Source organism: Neolamprologus brichardi, chromosome 18 (assembly GCF_056152115.1).
Source record: "Neolamprologus brichardi isolate AB-2024 chromosome 18, ASM5615211v1, whole genome shotgun sequence".
In the NCBI taxonomy this organism is placed as follows: domain Eukaryota; kingdom Metazoa; phylum Chordata; class Actinopteri; order Cichliformes; family Cichlidae; genus Neolamprologus; species Neolamprologus brichardi.
Window position 1 is genome coordinate 27,028,896 of NC_142121.1, and position 17,822 is coordinate 27,046,717.

General features: G+C 40.7%; 2 protein-coding genes across 5 annotated transcripts; both read left to right on the forward strand.

Moving 5' to 3' along the window:
* The first annotated feature begins 7 nt into the window (after positions 1-7).
* On the forward strand, positions 8-9,384 carry agfg1b (ArfGAP with FG repeats 1b). Of its 3 annotated transcripts, none has more exons than XM_006786813.3 (12): positions 9-389; positions 3,399-3,492; positions 3,758-3,873; positions 4,552-4,690; positions 4,846-4,999; positions 5,194-5,304; positions 7,039-7,183; positions 7,420-7,499; positions 7,604-7,696; positions 7,897-8,055; positions 8,603-8,697; positions 8,818-9,384. In XM_006786813.3, exons 1-12 carry the CDS (start codon positions 223-225, stop codon positions 8,875-8,877), a joined length of 1,413 nt encoding a protein of 470 aa, XP_006786876.1. In that variant the 5' UTR covers positions 9-222; the 3' UTR covers positions 8,878-9,384. The 3 variants fall into 3 exon arrangements, with proteins under 3 accessions (XP_006786878.1, XP_006786876.1, XP_006786877.1); XM_006786814.3 differs by having other exon boundaries at positions 5,197-5,304; XM_006786815.3 differs by lacking the exon at positions 5,194-5,304 and having other exon boundaries at positions 8-389.
* Positions 9,385-10,578: 1,194 nt separating this feature from the next.
* Positions 10,579-15,066, forward strand: fbxo36b (F-box protein 36b). Of its 2 annotated transcripts, XM_035906150.2 has the most exons (5): positions 10,620-10,698; positions 11,380-11,464; positions 11,602-11,710; positions 12,539-12,711; positions 14,268-15,066. In XM_035906150.2, exons 2-5 carry the CDS (start codon positions 11,441-11,443, stop codon positions 14,760-14,762), a joined length of 801 nt encoding a protein of 266 aa, XP_035762043.1. In that variant the 5' UTR covers positions 10,620-10,698; positions 11,380-11,440; the 3' UTR covers positions 14,763-15,066. The 2 variants fall into 2 exon arrangements, with proteins under 2 accessions (XP_035762042.1, XP_035762043.1); XM_035906149.2 differs by lacking the exon at positions 11,380-11,464 and having other exon boundaries at positions 10,579-10,698.
* The last annotated feature ends 2,756 nt before the right edge of the window (positions 15,067-17,822 follow it).

The following is a 17,822-nucleotide window of genomic DNA, read 5'->3' on the forward strand; positions in this document are numbered from 1 at the left end:
ATGGCGCCGGTGGATGAGGAGCTGCTGGGGCTCACTTTTTTCGCGTGTAGGAGAAGAAGTGTGCCAGTCGGTCAGTAGACCTCTCACAGCAAGGTGTCTCTCAGACCACAGTTACCGCCGTCGTACGCGGCAAGTTTGTCCTGAAGACACCCGTCCTGCCCCGCGTCCCTTGACCACACTCCCCCCACCCCTAGGTAAAACAAGCCGTTTTAGTTTTCGGTCATGGCGACGAGTGCGAAGCGTAAGCAGGAGGAGACTCATCTGAAGATGCTCCGGGAAATGACTAGCCTGCCCGCGAATAGGAAATGCTTCGACTGCGACCAACGCGGCCCGACCTATGTCAACATGACAGTGGGCTCCTTCGTCTGTACCACCTGCTCCGGGATCTTGTGAGTGTCCTTTTGGGCCAAAGTGTTGTATTTATTCTTTAGTGTCCCACGGTTGGACGGCGGTGGGGACACCGGCGCTGACTTGGCGGTACCGTTAGCTAGTTAGCTAGTGTTAAAGTGAGGACAGGTAACGCAGACGTTACCTTCGGTTCAGCCCGGAGCTGTCGGGCTGGGATGGGAGGTGTTAGCAGATTGGATTGTTTACATCTGTGCTTTAGTGTGATAACATATGTTATTAGAAAACACAAAGGGTGAGTGAGGGGGCTGTGTCAGTGGCTTGATTGTCTGTGTGAGTGTGTGTGAGTGTCTAGGGTAGCACGCCTAACGCTGGGTTCGTAACTTTGGCTGACAGTCAAATATTTGACCACCGGGTTCAAAATCGGCACGTCATGGGGGGGAACCTCCTCTAGTTGAACTTTAGCTGGACCTCTGAGAAGGCTTGTCGCAAGAACACACACAGATAAGCAGAAGCAGGGTGGGTCTCTGAAGTTGGGAAGTAATTGAAGAGCAGCTGGGCCAGTGGGTCGCCTGCAACTGCGACTGAACCACATCTTCCTCAAAACGTCAAATCATTGTGAAATCAGGCAATAAACCGGATCAGCGCAATATGCTGTCCGCCCACACCCATTAAGTTGCTGATACTGAGGAAACATTTCTGCGTATCCTGCTATCAGTATACAGCATGGAAATTACTTAAGACAAGGTGTTGCCAGCCACTGCTTACCCTTTAAATTGGACATTATGATAGTCTGTAGCCCTGTATTCAATTCTTAAATTCTATTAGAGTAGCTCTGCATGATTGACAGTTCAGCATAAAGCTTGTCTGTCTTATGCCAGGCTTCAGTTTATAACAAGTCTGTCTAAAACAAGTTTAAAACTAATTTTCTTCTAATTGGCAGCTCCTCACAAACAGAAGGTTTGGACAGCAGGTGGGTGGGGCTTCTATACTCACAGATGGAGCATTGTCCCTGACCATATTACCATATATCCGGTTTCGCTGACATCATATGCAACCCAAAATGGAAAAAACAAGCAAACAAACAAACAAAATGCGAATGGGATTTTAAATATGTTAAAGTATTAGCACACCAACTAAAAAAAGTGATATCAAAAGACTGGGGACTTGTATAGGGTGTACTCCCACCTTTTGCCCTATGGTGGTTGTGTTAGATATGGGTTAAGCAGCTACAGGAAATGTTCGTTGGAAGTTGTTGCTGCTAGTTATAGAGTTTGTCATGTAATTTTTTTTGTACAGTTTGCACTTCAAGTGATGAATCATTGTGTTGAGTAAATATGTGTTCGTGAGTTAATAGGTTTGTCAGATTGTGAGTGTAGATGATTGTGACTCAGAAGAACAGAATTTATGAGGAGTCGCTGCAAGAAATCTTGGTATTCACATTTTTTTCTGGCAACTGGAAATAATTAGATGAATAATCAGTTTCTCAAAGTGAGCTGTGTTCTATGTGGACAGGTCTGTACAATGATTTGGTATGTGCAGACCAAATACTAACTACTGTACTTTTCCCCATGTTTAGACAAAGTGTTGAAGGTCTGTCAAGTTGCAGTTTACATCAATTTTTACATCAATCCTGGTTTCCAATGACAATGTCTCTTTGTATACCTGAATTCAGCCTTAAAGGAGCCTTGTTTTACTCCTTTTATGTTGATGTTGTGTGTGTGTGCATATATTCTCTCATTTAAACGTGATCTTTGTTCTACACAATCAATCAATAAATCACAACATTCTTTTTGGTCATGTTTACTCTTTATGCTAAAGTTCACAAACCAGTTTGTGTACCTTCTACTAACACACTCATGTTTTTCTTACATTTCGATTTATATGTGTTGCAATCCCTGAATACTCACTAGTGTTACTACACAGTTATTTTGTACTGATTTTTGCACTTGATACAGATCAGCTGATCGAGATTTGTTTTAACTTTTTTCCCCATGTGTCCATGGTAAATATGGACAGGGACTTTCTTGTTTCAAAACATTAAACCAAAAGTAAGTTTGGGTTTACAGATTATCCATCCATCAGTTCATTTTTCCTCCATCCATATTCTTTCCTTTATACACATCAGGCTGGCAGGGTGGGCTGGAGCCAGTTCCAGCTGTCATGGGGCAAAAGGTGTGGTGCAACCTAGACAAGTCACCAGTCTGCAACAGAGCTAATACAGAGAGACAAGCAACCATTCACACTCACATTCACACCTATGGACGGTTTAACATTGCTGATTAACAAACTCCTGCATCACTTCTGACTGTGGGGGGAAGCTGGAGTGATTTCAGAGAGGGAGAACGTGCTGACTACACACAGATTATTTGTTGATATGTTGATATTATGGCATCTGCTAGAAATCCCTAATAAATATATGTCACGTGTAATTAAACTATGTCAGTAATGTTTGGGATATCGGTGAATTTACAATTACAATCCTAATATTTGAACCTAAAACTATACTAAGTGCAAACATACTTTTTTTGTTGTTGTTCTGTATTTTAGAAACGTCTGTCCGATGTGCTTGGCAGGTCCCAAACAAAGCTGCTTTCTAAAGTTGTCCTTACATGTACCACACCGCAGGAGAAACTCATTTTCAGATGCGTTGGAAATGCTCTTCTTAGAGACAGGAGACATGATGACCACTCTGTCTCCCTGTGATTTCACCGGACATTTCCGCGCAGCTTTTCTCACGCTGGTGTAAATCAGCACTGTGAGAAATCGCACAGACTTTGCACAGGGAGCGGGTTAAAAGGCATTTAATGTCTGGCTCCACGGGACATGTGTGTTCTGCATCTATTAATGATATGAAAAGCTCAGGGCTGCTGTTGTGCATGTGTGAAAATGACTATAAAGTACTCAAGGGTGCGTTCACTCTGACAAGAAGATGTAATGAGGCATCTGTGGTTTGGGTTTCTGTTTGCTTTTTCTTTGTAAACGAACAGCACTGGTTGGCATCCTGCTTCTTTTGTTCTTTAGCTAACAACATATACCTCCTCCGCCCACAGGCGAGGACTGAATCCCCCACACAGAGTGAAGTCCATCTCTATGACCACATTCACACAGCAGGAAATCGAGTTCCTACAGAAACACAGCAACGAGGTATCGCGCACACTTTACAGCAAAGCGCTCAGCACTGTCATTTACACTGTCGAGCATTATTTTGATAATAATGTCCTAATTTAGCAGTAGCCTTCTTTATTCGAATTATTGGCATTCCTTTCTCCTTTTTATATACTCACATTTCTCTCCGCCCCTTCCCCCCTTTTCCCTTTACTCTCCCTGACCTCGTTCATGGCTGTGCCACCACCCCCACCACTATCCTCTCCTTGCCTCCCACTCCCTTCATTCCTGTGCCCCCCTGTAGGTCTGTAAACACATCTGGTTGGGCCTCTATGACGACAGAACATCAGTCGTTCCAGATTTCAGAGAACCGCAGAAAGTAAAAGAGTTCCTCCAGGAAAAATATGAAAAGAAGAGATGGTAACATAACCTTGTTGTTTTATTAGTTTTATCAAGTTTGAGCAGTGATATTTGCATACTTTATTTCACTTTTATATATATCTTTTTTTTTTAACTGTGTGCAAACATTGGGTTATGTTATAAAGGTAGTAAATACTTTAGAGTGCTAAGAATTCACAAAGTTCTTGTTCAGTCGTTGCTTGTTACTGTCAGCAAAGAAAATGATTGCTGAGCTTTACCTTTGCCAAAAACCATTTTGCTGCTGTGGACTTGGTTAACCATATGTTTGAGTTTGGCAGCACATTCTTCATTGTCTAAGGCTTTCTTTTTCTGTATCATTTTGCTGCTTCTTCTGCAGAATTTTTGGATTTCAAGCACAACTCTCAAATACTCATGTACAAAGCGCGGGGCCAATTTTATCTTCTTTTGAAATACTGTCCTGCTGCCTTTGTCTCAAACACTTATCCAACTTAGTGTCACAAGGCTCATCAACCCTACCATTTATCCAGCACTATAACTAAGTAAATTAAGGTAACAGAAACCATATATGTGAAAATCTTCAGACCATATGCTTCGTTTGAGACCTAAAATGATATGTTCCAATAGCTCTTCAGTATGACCATCATGTTATCAAAGCTGTGTGTGCTGGGACTAAATATGGCTTTTGCTTCGTGCTGGTGCTCTTCCCTGGATTTTTAGGTATGTTCCAGCTGACCAGGCAAGGGTAGTAGCAAATGTTCAGGCTTCTGTGTCCGGCTCCTCAGCAAGCAGCACTGGCAGCACACCAGAAGTCCAACCCCTCAAAACCCTGCAGCTCAATAAGACCCCTCTGCGCCAGGTGAGACGAATGCACACAGAGCCTCTTTCAACCCATCGGCCACTCTTTTCCTTTCTCATTCAATTTTCAGCTGAAGAAAAGTCTTGTTTTTTTTTTGTGTGTGTGATTTTTTTTTTTTTTTTTTTTTACAATTTTTTCCTGACTGCACCACCCAGTCTCCGGGGCTAGCTCGTTCCCAAGCTCAGAGCGCTGCTCAGGAGAAGAAATTTGACTTGCTCTCAGACCTGGGTGACATTTTTGCTGCTCCACCCACTCAAACTGCCACCCCTACCAACTTTGCCAACTTTGCACATTTTCCAAACCAGTCAGGTAAGATGTCTTTCATGATTCTCATAACATGTACTGTTGTTGTCGTTGTTGTTGTTTTTTTTTAATTGACATCCAACTAGTAAATACAGATATGCGAACACTGTGTTTTGTCATTGTCCCTTACATTTTTCTCCTGCCATTGTTTTTATTCCCACATTCATTGTCTGTTGTTAATTTTCCCTTGTGTATGGCAGCAGCACCTCAGGGTAATTCAAATACCAACTTTGCCAACTTTGACGCATTCGGAAACACTGCAATTCCATCCCATCAGAGCACATCATCTCCCTCAAAGTCCTTTTCATCAGGTACCACCCTCCCTGCCATTTTCCCCCTCCATCTTATCCACATGTATGCACCCTTACTACAGTTTTTCTTTATTCATCTCTCACCTGCTGTGTCCTCTGGGCCAACACACTGTATCCAGGAATGCACTGGATGCTCGAGGTTTTTGTTGGTCTTTGTTACTGTTGCTATGGTTATCTCGGATGAGCAGTTGTATTTATTGTACTGCTTTCTGGTCTACTTGGAGGCCATTTAGAGGATGCGTGCACAGGCAGTGCCCTATAGTGTAACGGTCAGCCTAAACTGGAGGGTACATGACATCTGCACAGAGCTTGCATCCATTCTTTGCTGACAATATTGCACATCGTGTGGACGCTAGCAGACCATTGCCAGTGTGTAAAGTATAACGCTGGGCTCAGACTGCACAATATTTTTCTCTCCTACTATGGCCATCATTTCAGCTTAGGGAGTTACAAACTCATAAAATCCTACCTTTCCTTAACCCTTTCTCGTGTCGTGCTTGCACACTTCACCAAGTGTGTGATATCATCGGGAACCAGGCTGCAGGCTGGCGGGATTCAGAGAATGTAAACAGACGGGCGGGTATGTAAAATACCGTCTGTCTGCTCCATGTGAGCGTTCCAGCCAGAAAAACTGGCAACATCACAGCTGAGGGGCAGAGAAAACTAAACAGTTTGTGGAGAGCTTGTGTTGTTTAACCTCACAGAAGAGACAGAACTGTTGTTGAAGACCTTCTAACATCTTAGTGTTCAGGTTGGTATAACGCGAGGTGTCCCAGAAACAACCTCAGTTTTTATTCAAGATGTTATTAGACAAGAATATAGCCCGTTTTCCCCCCAGACTTAAAACGATGTCCCTTATTGTCCACTAGGACCAAAGTCTCATATCCCAATATGAGACATTTCTCATCCCGATAATGATATATATCACAAAATAGTGCTTTTTCTGTAAATTCTCTGAATCTCGGGCAACTTGACTTGTGTGAAGTGTTTTCAGCTGAGCGTGGTGTACCTGGAGTCGAGTGTTTTGACTGATGCATGAAACTATGTTTTTAGATATAAGTTGTAACGGACGCCTTTTCTTTGTGAGTATTTATTACATGGTGTGCTGCGGGGAAAAGGCTGTTCTAACGTTTGAATCTAAGGTTTATTTTGAGCACATGACGGCTCTTTTTTTGCTTCCGTAAACTCTGTCCATGCTCTTTCACGTGATTCTTGCATAGGTGGTAGAAGACGTTTGTCGTGTTTGAGTCTGTGGTGGGGACCAGTTTGCGGCATAATTTGCATAGTACGGTTTTCTGGTCAGTGTCAGACTTTTCATAACCAAACCAAGGTAGCCCCTCGTTTAGGAATAAGATCCTCGATTTGTTTTGACTGGTCCTTCTGTTTGGAGCTACCTGGTTCTGCCTCATCTTCCCAAATATTGCTGTAAACAGTGTATTTTGCAACACCACGAAACAAACGATAGTGTCGTTTCGTCATCCGATATATTTCGTCATATCGCACAGCCCTATTGTCCACGTAAGGCCATTTGACAAGTGTCGTGAATACCCCTGCACGTCTTTTTAATTTGTGCTCATTTGAAAAAGACATCCGTAAAGGACAGCGAAGGGAGGTTCCCAGCGAGAGAATTGCTGTTGATCCTTTTAATTATTTGGGTGTGTGTGTGTGTGTGTTTATGCATGTGGCACTTGATGTTTGACTAGTTCTTTTATTGATGTTAATATTTGTTAAAAGGGGGAGGAGTGCCAATTCCATCAGTGTCTAGTGCTGCCACTGCCCAGTGTCAGACAGGGAGCCAAAGAGAGGACCGCTATGCTGCTCTGGCTGAGTTAGACAACGAGCTCAGCTTCTCTGCCTCCACAAGCAGCAATGTGCAAGGGTGAGAAAGTGACACACACACACAGTGAGATTTACCAGGAACAGTGAATTTGTTCATGTGGCCTCTCTGCCAAGCTGAAAACACTCTGAAAAGTATTAGAAGAGTATACATTAATTTGATAAGTGTATTTATCAGTGTGATGAACACTTGATGCGGATGCACAAGTGTATGTTAAAAAGGCTGGTAATGGCTTTCGTATCCTTTATTAAACATTCAGTGACATCATTTTTTTACAGGAACATATTTGGACCAGCACTGGGTTCATCGCCAGCTCAAAACCCGCCTGTGTTACCCAGTATGCAACCTGGCTTTGGAGGTGCTCATGGTGCTCACTACTACAATGATGCATACAGAAATAAAAAACATTTACCTCTTGTTCATTTAGCTTAAACACTCATTTCATGGCTGTTTTCCATCTAGCCGTCCCATCCACAAATCCTTTCGTTGCCGGAGCCATTCCTCCAGAAATGGCCACCAACCCTTTCCAGACCAATGGCAGAGCTCCAGCTGCAGGTGTGTACGCACTTAGAGTTTAACGTACTTCACTATAAATGTTTCTGTTTTACTTAGACATTTGTGTTACTTTGATGTAACTCAGTTACATTGCCTATTAGCTTCGTGATTTGCCAAATTATCTAGAATTTACTCCTTGTGTGTGTGTTGTGGGTATGTGTGTACACTGACTGTGCACACATGCTGTGTGTGTCTCGTAGCCTCGTTTGGTACTGGCTCTATGAGCATGCCTGCAGGCTTTGGGAATGCGTCTTCCTACTGCCTCCCCACCAGTTTCAGCGGAAACTTCCAGCAGCAATTCCCTGGTCAGGCCCCCATCCCTTACTCTCAGCCAGGGGCCTATCACCCTCAGTCTAATGGTTAGTGGTCTTCCACATCCCTCCGTCCTCTTACCCTAAGTGTCTGTGCAGTGGCGGCCATTAATTTAAAGGTTTTTTTGCATGCTTTTTTTTTTGTTTTGTTTTTATTTACATAACAGCTCTCTGCATTAAGAATTAAGTTGAAGCCTTGCTGCCTCAAATTAAAGTGCAGCCTAGCAGTGGCAGCTACTGCACAGTGATAAAAGATTGCATTTAGTGTACAAAGCTTTAAGGTCTGCTGTAGTTCAGAATGATGACAATAAATAAAACTCATAAGGCTCTGTTTACACCTGAATGCAATCCGGCATGCCAGGCCGCGGCTTTCTTTGCAATTTAATTTTTTTAGACTCCCGTAGAATTTTTAAAGGCTTGACTCTTGTCATTAAATCATTGTAAAGTGGTTGTCTTTATGTCTTTATGGCCTTATCTTTATGGCATGATGATATAACTGTTGTAATAAAATAAAAGGAAAATACTGGCTCTGCAGAGTGCTGGACAGAGCAGTCCCAAACACATTTAAACCCCTTTTCCATTTGTTTTCCCCCAGGCCCTGGATACCCAGTCTACGGTCAGAACAAGCCCTCGATCACACCATTTGGGCAGCCCATAGCTGTCCCTGGCATGTCCAATAACCCATTTGTGGTGAGCATGCATTGCGTTCTCAAAAAGCTGTCACACTAATTAAAAAATGGACTAATTGGTTTTTCTGAAAGACTCGTTTTTCTCAAATCAGCGATGTTTTTGGACTCTCTCTTATTTCAGGCAGGAGCACCAGCCGGGCCATTCCCTTCAGGGGGTTCATCCACCAACCCTTTCCTGTAGCACAGCTCCTGGTCCTCTCCACCAGAGGGCAGCATGCAGCACATATTCAAGGCACCCGTTCAGTCACCACAAGTGGCAGTACATTTCTAAAGAAGACTTACATTTTTCTTTCTTTTTTTTCTTTATAAAAAAAGTTTACAACACTATGAAGGACTGCAAAGGACTTTATTGAAGACCAAGGGACTGTTATGAGGGCAAATGTACTGTTTGATTATATACATTATATGATTTTATTTGTTTTGTTTATAACTGTACGCTCTGTGCATATCACCATTTGTAATCACAATTAAGTACATGTATATGTATAACAAGGACTGAATTAACAAAGGTGAGTATACAGACACCTTGTGGAAAAAAAACAAAAAAACCCACTACACACTATCTATGTAGGGTAAGGGTATACATTTTAAGACTATTAACAGGGTTCCATTTAAGTCCATGATCTGTGTTTGATGCAGGTGCTTCTTTTTCAAAAGGGATATCTCTTTATTCTAGCTTACTGCTACTATACTGGCACTAAGGTGTTTCCTTTTAACATGCAGATCCAGAGTGCAGTCCGTAAGAAACAAATGTTGCCTGTATACCCAGAGCAGCAGCATCTTTTTAATTTAAAGTAACATCTCACACAGGTTAATGGGGCACAGCAGTGATCCTACACTATTAGTCAAAAGTATAGCCTAAATTTTAGTTTGAATCTAAGTGCAAGTCTTTAGTTAATTGGGCCGGCAGACAGCTCAAGATGTTTACAGCTGAAAGGATAAAAGGACAGGCATGTCTGCTAGAGCACAAAAGGCATTTAATTAAGTACTTCTTGTTTCTGTTACTTTACCTAATTGATAAAATATTTAGTATACTCTAGCAACCTCACTACCGCCGGTTAAATATGTCAGAGGAGATGCTTCAGATATTATATTTTAGGAATATTGTAAAGAGAAAAGGAAAATGTTAATGAAAGCTTCAGCGTGTGGTTGTGATCCAGAATGGTTACCTCAAAAAACAAAACAGTTGTTCACATGAACATAGATGACTTGTCCTATTGACAGGGAATGACAGGTTTACCAGAGCCTGCCTAGGCAAACATATACAATATATAAAGTAAAAAAAAACAACTTGTAAGCTATTCAGCGCACTCCCTCAATATCTGTCCTCTTCTTTGCCTTGTTTTTTGAAAAGCTTTTGGAGAGAAGGACAGAATAAGGAGAATAATAAGGATATAAATGACCAAGTTTGCTTTGGAATGAGGCAAAAGAAAAGAACATTAAATCAGGGACTACTACATTACTGGATCATTACTGCGACTCTGGAGGGTCTCAGTTGTACCGCTTATGACTAACAATGAATTTGAGAATGTGTTTCTTGTCTTTACAAGACTAGGTAAGTATATGTGTACATATATAAATATATGTATAAATAAATTAAAAAGATTTTTAACTAGAAATTGTGTCTTATTTATTTGATACTAAAACATGTAGGACTGTTTTAATAAGTCTCTGAAACCTTTGATGATTTACTAATTTCTTGTTTGTAGAGTGTAATAAAGTCCAGTTTTTAGTTGTTGTTTTGTTTTTGGGGTTTTTTTGAGCAAAATGTTTAAGCAGCTAAGTTTATACTAAGGTTTCTTTAAGTCATTTAAATTTTGTTTAACATGAAGCGAAATGCTTTTTTACTCTCGGTTACTTAGACCGTTTGACAAAGTTCCGTTGCCATGCCAACATATAAACTGACATGGCTTCCCTTCTAACAGACCCCTTGTTTGAAGTCTCTGGACGGGGACCTGCACCCATTCAGTCCTTTTATCATTTTTCTGTCACTAAGTCAGATGTAAGTAATGTCAGCTTTGATAAGGGCTTAATTTTTTATTTTCTAAGAAGCCGTTTGCGCCCATGTAGGGACTTCGTGGCAAGAATAAACGTTCAGTTAAGGTTAGCTAACTTAGCTGTAGCCAATAAACTTAAATTAACATTAGCAGCTCTATCGGTTTAGCATCCTCACCTGTTTGCTACTTATTAACTGCAAGTTACAACCTACAAGGTAAAACAGGGATGTCAAACATAAGACCAGAATCGGCCAAGACCAAAACTCAAATTAGGCCCACTGGACAGCTTTGGAATAAGTGAAGGGACGCATACATTTTGGACTTTTAACGTAATTTGCATACGTTTACAACTTTTTCTATTTCTCCTGATAAAGCCCTTCTAGTCCAACAGCAATGTTCCCGTTTTTATTTGTTTTTTAAAGTTATTTAATTAATTTCTGAAAAAATCTTGTCTTAACCGCGTTGTCTTAATGTACCGTTGAAATTGCACTTATTCTTCTTATATTAACGTATCCCAGGGATTAAATGTGAAGTTAAATTTATTTACAATGACTGAAAGGGGAGTTTCACTGGTCCGGCCTGCACTGTATATGGCTCACAATGTAAAATATGACACTCCTGCATTAAAATGTACAGATGTCTGAATAGGTGTTGTTTTTACTGCATTGCTTTGCTTTTCTACTCAGGACATGATAGTATACAGTACAATAGAAAAAGGATTATCCCTCTTTACAGCAGAACTGGCCCATGGGCCCCTCACCTAACTGTTCAGTATGTGTTTCACAATTGTTTTACTCAAATGTTCTTTATTATATGTAAATACCGTAGAGTTGTATGTCTATAAAAATGGAAAAATGGTGGTTGTAAATATCATGATCATAAGTCATACTTTGACCTGCTATTCCCAGGTGGTATGGAGATGGTGGAAGATATCTCCAAGAATTGTAGACAGGTACTCCAAGCCAGGGGAGCTGAAGCAATCCCATGAGGACTTCTTGGATGACACTTGGCTGCACAGTAAGGCCTGATCACATAAATCATAAAGTACATCACATAAATATGGCTAACCTCTAGCTTTTTCCTTAAGTAAAGAAAGGTAAACACAATGTAAAATATGCATCTTATGACCGAACTTGGTCATGTTCATTAAAGACTTTTAACAGTGGAAAAAAAAGAACACACACACACAGGTGTAAAAAAAATTGTTGCCATACTGACAGGTTAGAACCTAAACAGAACAGATGGTAATGGTGCTTTTCTTACAGGGAGTTTTTGTAGTTAGGGTTATTAGAGATATTTTGCGTGTTTGAATTATCATTGCAGGAACAGCACAGGTCAAGCAAATTTGTTAACAATGGCTCAGTCAGTCAGCAACACCAGGATGATGGTGTTGTGCCACAAAAGCGATTGTCTGCCAAAAGAAAAAAAAAGAAAAAAGTCTTGTCTTTTTCAAGAGGGCAGAAGAAATTGCCTATAACAAATAACAGAACAATTCTAAAAAGATATTTGTGTGAGTGTCCCAAAAGAACTGGATTGATTATAATGTTGAACACAGAGTAGTTATAAAAACAGGCAATTTCTCTATTTTATATGTAACCCTTTTGTAAATCCTGTTGTCTATAGCCTGTTTACCAACATAAGCAAATATATTAGACAAGAAAAGCACACTCTCAACCAGTCACAAACCCCTGTCACCCTGCTTACTTTTGATCCTTTTCATCATTTTGGCTCTAGCCGTTACTCCACATTCCCGGTGTGTCACATGAATATCATACACTGTATTTACTGTATGTGAAAACAATCTTAATTCTTGTATATGGATGACAAATAGAGGCTTCTTTCTAGGTGAGGTCCGCATGGTTTTCGGCCTTCGAATCTTAGAGTACACCACAGCTTTGTGCCGAGGCCATTATGATTATCTGGAGCACTTGTCTGATTCCTTACTTCTGCGGATAATAAATTATCTGGAGCTTGAGGATGTGGGTCAGCTGGGACGAACATCACGCAGGTTCAGAAAGGTGAGTTTAATAAACATGAAAATAAACTTGCTGCCAAAAATAAACTGCATCATTGGATATTAAATGTGACATTTGTTTAGGGATGGGTATTGATAAGATTTTCACGAATCCGATTCCATTTTCGATTCTGTTTAACGATTCGATTCTTTATCGATTCTCTTATCGATTCTTTTTTTTTTTTTTTTTAAAAAAGGAGAACACTAAGGTCGATTAGCTTAGAACTTTAGAACTTTATATCTTCTCTTTGAACAAGATAGAAATTTAGGAGTAACATGGCCTTACAAACCCAGCAGTGTGATCTTAAGAGATCCACAGCCTACGGCTCTTCAATGGGGTGTCACAGGGTCCCCAGGGAAAAAAACTGTAAATGTAAAATAATAAAATAAATATTCTTCTGTAGCAATAACAAAGTATAACATAAATTATTCAGTAGCAATTACACAAGAATATCCAGTAATGTCCCTGCCTACATTTAAACACATTCACTTACCAAAAATCGGGTGCATCTGCTGTGGCAGCCTTTTACCACAAACTTAGTCACTGCTCGGTAACATTCGTCTATCCTGGCCTGAAAGGAGACGCTACCGGTAGACTGCAGCGACAACTGCCAGCATCTGAGCCAGCCAGACTCTGTCTGTCTCTCTCATCATGGTCACCTAAATGCACAGTAATGGCAGGTTTTGTAATAAGGCAGATCGCACTAACATAATATGCACTGTTAGTTGATTATTTACCTGCCGCATTAACGGGAGAGGACGTGCAAACGTTACCGCTGCTGCTGGGTTGAGATTCACGAGTCCGGAGCGGAATTTAAAACACGACATTCATTTAAGGTTATCACGTGTTTTGTGAGCAAATTCTTTTGCATATTCGTAGTGTTTCCTCCCTTAAATGAAATATCTACTTTGCAATCGTTTGCAAAAATGGCAACCAATTCCAAGGAATTGAAACAGTGGGAACCGGTTCTCAACAAGAACCGGTTTTCGATACCCATCCCTAGATCTGTTTACCCTTGCACATTTTGTCTTCTGCCGTAATAAATCATCAGGTCTTAAACTGAAGTTGCATTTTATTCCTATATTCAGGGGTGCACATAAGTGGTCCGGAGGTGCGCATTCGCTGTCAAAATAAAAGACACTAAAAAAAGGCACTGTTTTTGTCCGCTAGAGTGGGATTTTCACGCCATATTCTGCACCACATGCACGTTCATCATTTGTTTGAAGCCAGCCCACCTCCTGCAACCACTTTTCTGAGAATACACGCTTCTTTTCCGGTTCGGACTCCTTCTGACATTTCTTTGGAGGTGGAGGAACACCAAAGTAATTGCTTAAAGGAGCTTGCTTCTTCGATATCTTTAAGAGTTCTAAACAAATGTCTGTCCTCCTCCAGAAAATCTTATGTACGCAAACGCGCGTTGCAACTTCTTATCTGGGGCGCGTCTTTTATTTTGACAGGGAATGCGCACCTGCGGACCACTTATGTGCACCCCTGCCTCTATTGTTTTTACTGTCTCTTATGCTCAACACACATCATATTTTGTTATGCCTGGTCTTCAGCTGTGTGGATCAGAGGACTTTTGGGAACAGGCGGTGCATCGGCATTGCAACACCGTTTCGGCTGAGGTGGCATCTCTGGCAGTAGAAGTGGGGTGGCGTACTATTTTCTTCACCAACAAGTTACAGTTGCAGAAGTTGATCAGCCGCAGGAGGCTCAAGACCGAGGGGCAGACTCCTGACTCAGACACAAATGAAGAAGAATCTCCTGGCGAAAGCTTGGAGACAAATCAGGCGTTCTGTTCTGAGGAGTCTGACCTTGACATCTGCAGTCTTAAACTTGGCACTGACACTGGCAGTGGCTTGGATTCCAGCTCTCGCTGTGATGTTGACCCTGATCCTGGTTCTGAACCACAGTTTGGCTCTGATTCAAGCAACTCTGTGACTGACCAGTTCTTGGAGGGCACAAGGTATCAGGTTGAAACCCTTACTCAGAGCAGAGTACTGAGCAGTGGAGTAGGAGACTACAGTACAGATCCAGACAAGATACTGAGTTAATCCTTTTATCAGATGTCCCCTAGTCATGTGGTTTAGGTTTACTGTTAAAGTAATATGCTGCATATTCAGCTTCCATAAAATTAGTTGTGTGTAGTTTATCTAAAGATGTTTTCTTTCATTGATAAAATGTAAACTAATTTTTGTTTTATGCTTGTTTTATCTTCTGCAGTTTGTTGTTCCATAACTTTTCTCACTTAGCAATTGAGCATAGTCCAAAATTGCTGTAAAATACATTGTGGAAGTGTGTAGCTAATGTAAAACATTGTAGGTTGAAAATATAAATAAATTTAATCTAAAACATGAAGTTCAATTGTCTGACTGTCGTTTAATTTTGAGTCTCAGAATAAACTTGCTGCTTTGTTAGGATAAGGATCAGCTTTGCTCAGAGAGACGTGTTAAGTAATGATGAGGTAATTACACGATTATTCATATCCGGTAACAAAGCAATATGAGTTTTAACTTTAACTGGGGTAGATGCTGTCACTGAGAAAAACGAACACATTATTTTGTACCATTTTGCAGGTGATTCAAACACTTCTTTGACAATGCAGTTAAGTTAGCAATTATCATAGGTTAGCAGTAATCTAGGAAATAAATGAGCCCGATTTTATCAGCTGACATCAACTGGATTCTGTTGTACTTCAGTTTTACGGTAAACATCACATTATATATTAATGTTTATCCTGTCAGTATTACATTCTTAACAAGGAAGAGTTGCTTCAGCCCCTGTGAGGTCACGTGGTGTTATCCAGCTAGCCAGGTGATGTTTACTTGTTGCTCTCCTATTGGTTGGGGCCTACAACACTGTAAAAGGGAGGAGCTATGAAATCCTTGTCAGGTACTCAAGTATCTGTCCAATCATGCTAGTCCTTTTTTCTTTTTTAATTAAAGGGACACAGGCTGCTAAAGCTAATGGTCCATTCTGGGTTCATTTTGGGCATTGTTCTTCTCTACCTTGTCATGTAAGGTTGACTGGATTAGTCACACGACAAAACAGGATTGTTTCTGCAGCTTTTGGGTCAAGTTTAAAATGAACCAAAAGCAAGAGGGCAATAATTTAGCAACTTTCCCAAATGCATCTGTGCAGATGGATGCCTGTATTTGTAACTAAAACTTGAATTGTTTTTGGGCAGGAAACCGTGGGCAGGGATTAGCCAGAAGGAAGTATCAACCACCTGTGCTTCTGACCTGCAATGTGTCTTCTTAAAGGGACACTACTGTGTCTGTTCTCTTGTCTCTGCTGGTGATTCTCCAAGTCTCTGAGTCCTTTTGACTCTGACTTACAGCTTCTAGAAGTCACGTTCATCATCTTATGGGGTTTTTCCAAGTGACTCTACTGTCTGATGGATGCATGATTACAGAAGGGAATCTATGGCTCATTTTGCTACAATCAAGGTTTCAGATCATAAAAGTTAGAACTCTTATTTAGTAATCTTCCCATTGAGTCTTGAGTTCATGATGTCATTCAGACAGTTTTGTTTTAAAATTCCTCGGTTTGCAGATGAGCGCTCCTCTGATTGTTTTGCTTTCTTTAGTCTTCCTGATAAAATCATGATAACCAATCAGAATCACAAAGTCACCCATGTTAGCTGACGCGCTGCCAGATGGTAATCTGGTGGTGAACTCATTTCCTCTCTTCACCAGCAAATTCAAACCTTTGGTTCACATGAAGTGAGTGTGCCTGAGTAGGCTAAATTCTTTGTTAGCTGGTGACTGCCAGGGTCTTTGCAGATGTTTGTCTATTTTTGTGACTGCACAGACTTGTGTCAGAGACACTGCAATTCAATGCACTAAATATGGATGGTGGGCGCAGACGTATAATAGGAACGACACCTCCTCTGTGGTTTCTGCAGCCGTCTATCTGTGTCTTTGTTCACAACTGATGATGCAGTTTATGCTGCATTTTTGATAGGGTAGTTATTTGTTTCAGTCACACACATATATATCTATATATCTTTCTATTTTGACTGGATCAAAGATGATGTTTTCAAATTTCTGTGAAATCAAAAGGCTCAAGCAGACTTCACCACCATCATCCAAAGTCAGTTCCCCCTTCTATAAGAAGTGGTCACTCTTTATAGGGGCTTTCATGTGCCATTACCTCTACATCAGGCTGCCTTTAGAGTCTCCATCTAAAGCATCTACACCTCAGCTTTTGGTTTTTGGTCTTGAAGCTTTCTAAGAAGGAACAGAGAGGACAATAGACCATGAAGTCTTAATATTTTAGGGTTTTCTATATGCTTCATGTGTAAGCTGTCCCAGAAAAACACATGTAACCACATAATGTCTTTAGGAATTAATAAAGTATTCTGATTCTGAAAATAAATTCCCTCCCCCTGTATAACATCTTTGTTTTACGGTATTCCAACCTGCTGCTCTGGGAATATTATCTATCCACTTCTTCTTTTTGTGGAGTGGTTTGAAAAGGCGGTAAGAGGATTGAGTCAGACCACGTAAAGACCACATAATGGACCATGTGGGAGACAGGATGAGAATGCTCTGCCTATCTTAACCTTTACTACCTGAGGCCAGGCTAATTATCCTAAGGTTCAAGGCGCAGGCTGCTCAGAGATTAATTATGTAAACCAGAGAATTTCAAAAGTTGTATGTTCAATACAATACAAAACATACAAAATAGAAGAATGTATGTTCTTCTGCTTTATTTTTAATCTCACTTGCATACTTGGTTATGGCTGGTGCCATACATATGTTTGTCTGAAGGAGTTCATGAGCTCCGTGACAGTTGGCTGGATCAGGAGAGATTGTTTGTAAAGTAAATGGGAACCTATGTGGCCGTAGATCTTTCAGCTTACCTTACTCTGACTTCTCTGACCTAGTAAAAGATGAAACCTTTGGTCTCTTTTCATCCCCTCAGGAGGCTTAAAGTACTTCACAGACACTGATCCATTTACAAGATGATTGACTTTTGACTTGCTGACTACTTTAAAGTTTTCTTCAGCAGGTGGATCCCAATATAATTATTTTTAGTTAGAGTTTAGTGAATTACCAGTGAACAAGGTCTAAGTTTAATTAAGGTCTTTCCTCATTGTAACTGCATAC

Coding starts and splice junctions, on each gene's coding strand:
- agfg1b (XM_006786813.3), top strand. CDS start 223: ATGGCGACGAGTGCGAAGCGTAAGCAGGAGGAGACTCATCTGAAGATG. Junction 390..3,398: donor ACCACCTGCTCCGGGATCTT/GTGAGTGTCCTT, acceptor CTCCGCCCACAG/GCGAGGACTGAATCCCCCAC. Junction 8,698..8,817: donor TGTCCAATAACCCATTTGTG/GTGAGCATGCAT, acceptor CTCTTATTTCAG/GCAGGAGCACCAGCCGGGCC.
- fbxo36b (XM_035906149.2), top strand. CDS start 10,603: ATGGCTTCCCTTCTAACAGACCCCTTGTTTGAAGTCTCTGGACGGGGA. Junction 10,699..11,601: donor TTTCTGTCACTAAGTCAGAT/GTAAGTAATGTC, acceptor TGCTATTCCCAG/GTGGTATGGAGATGGTGGAA. Junction 12,712..14,267: donor CATCACGCAGGTTCAGAAAG/GTGAGTTTAATA, acceptor CCTGGTCTTCAG/CTGTGTGGATCAGAGGACTT.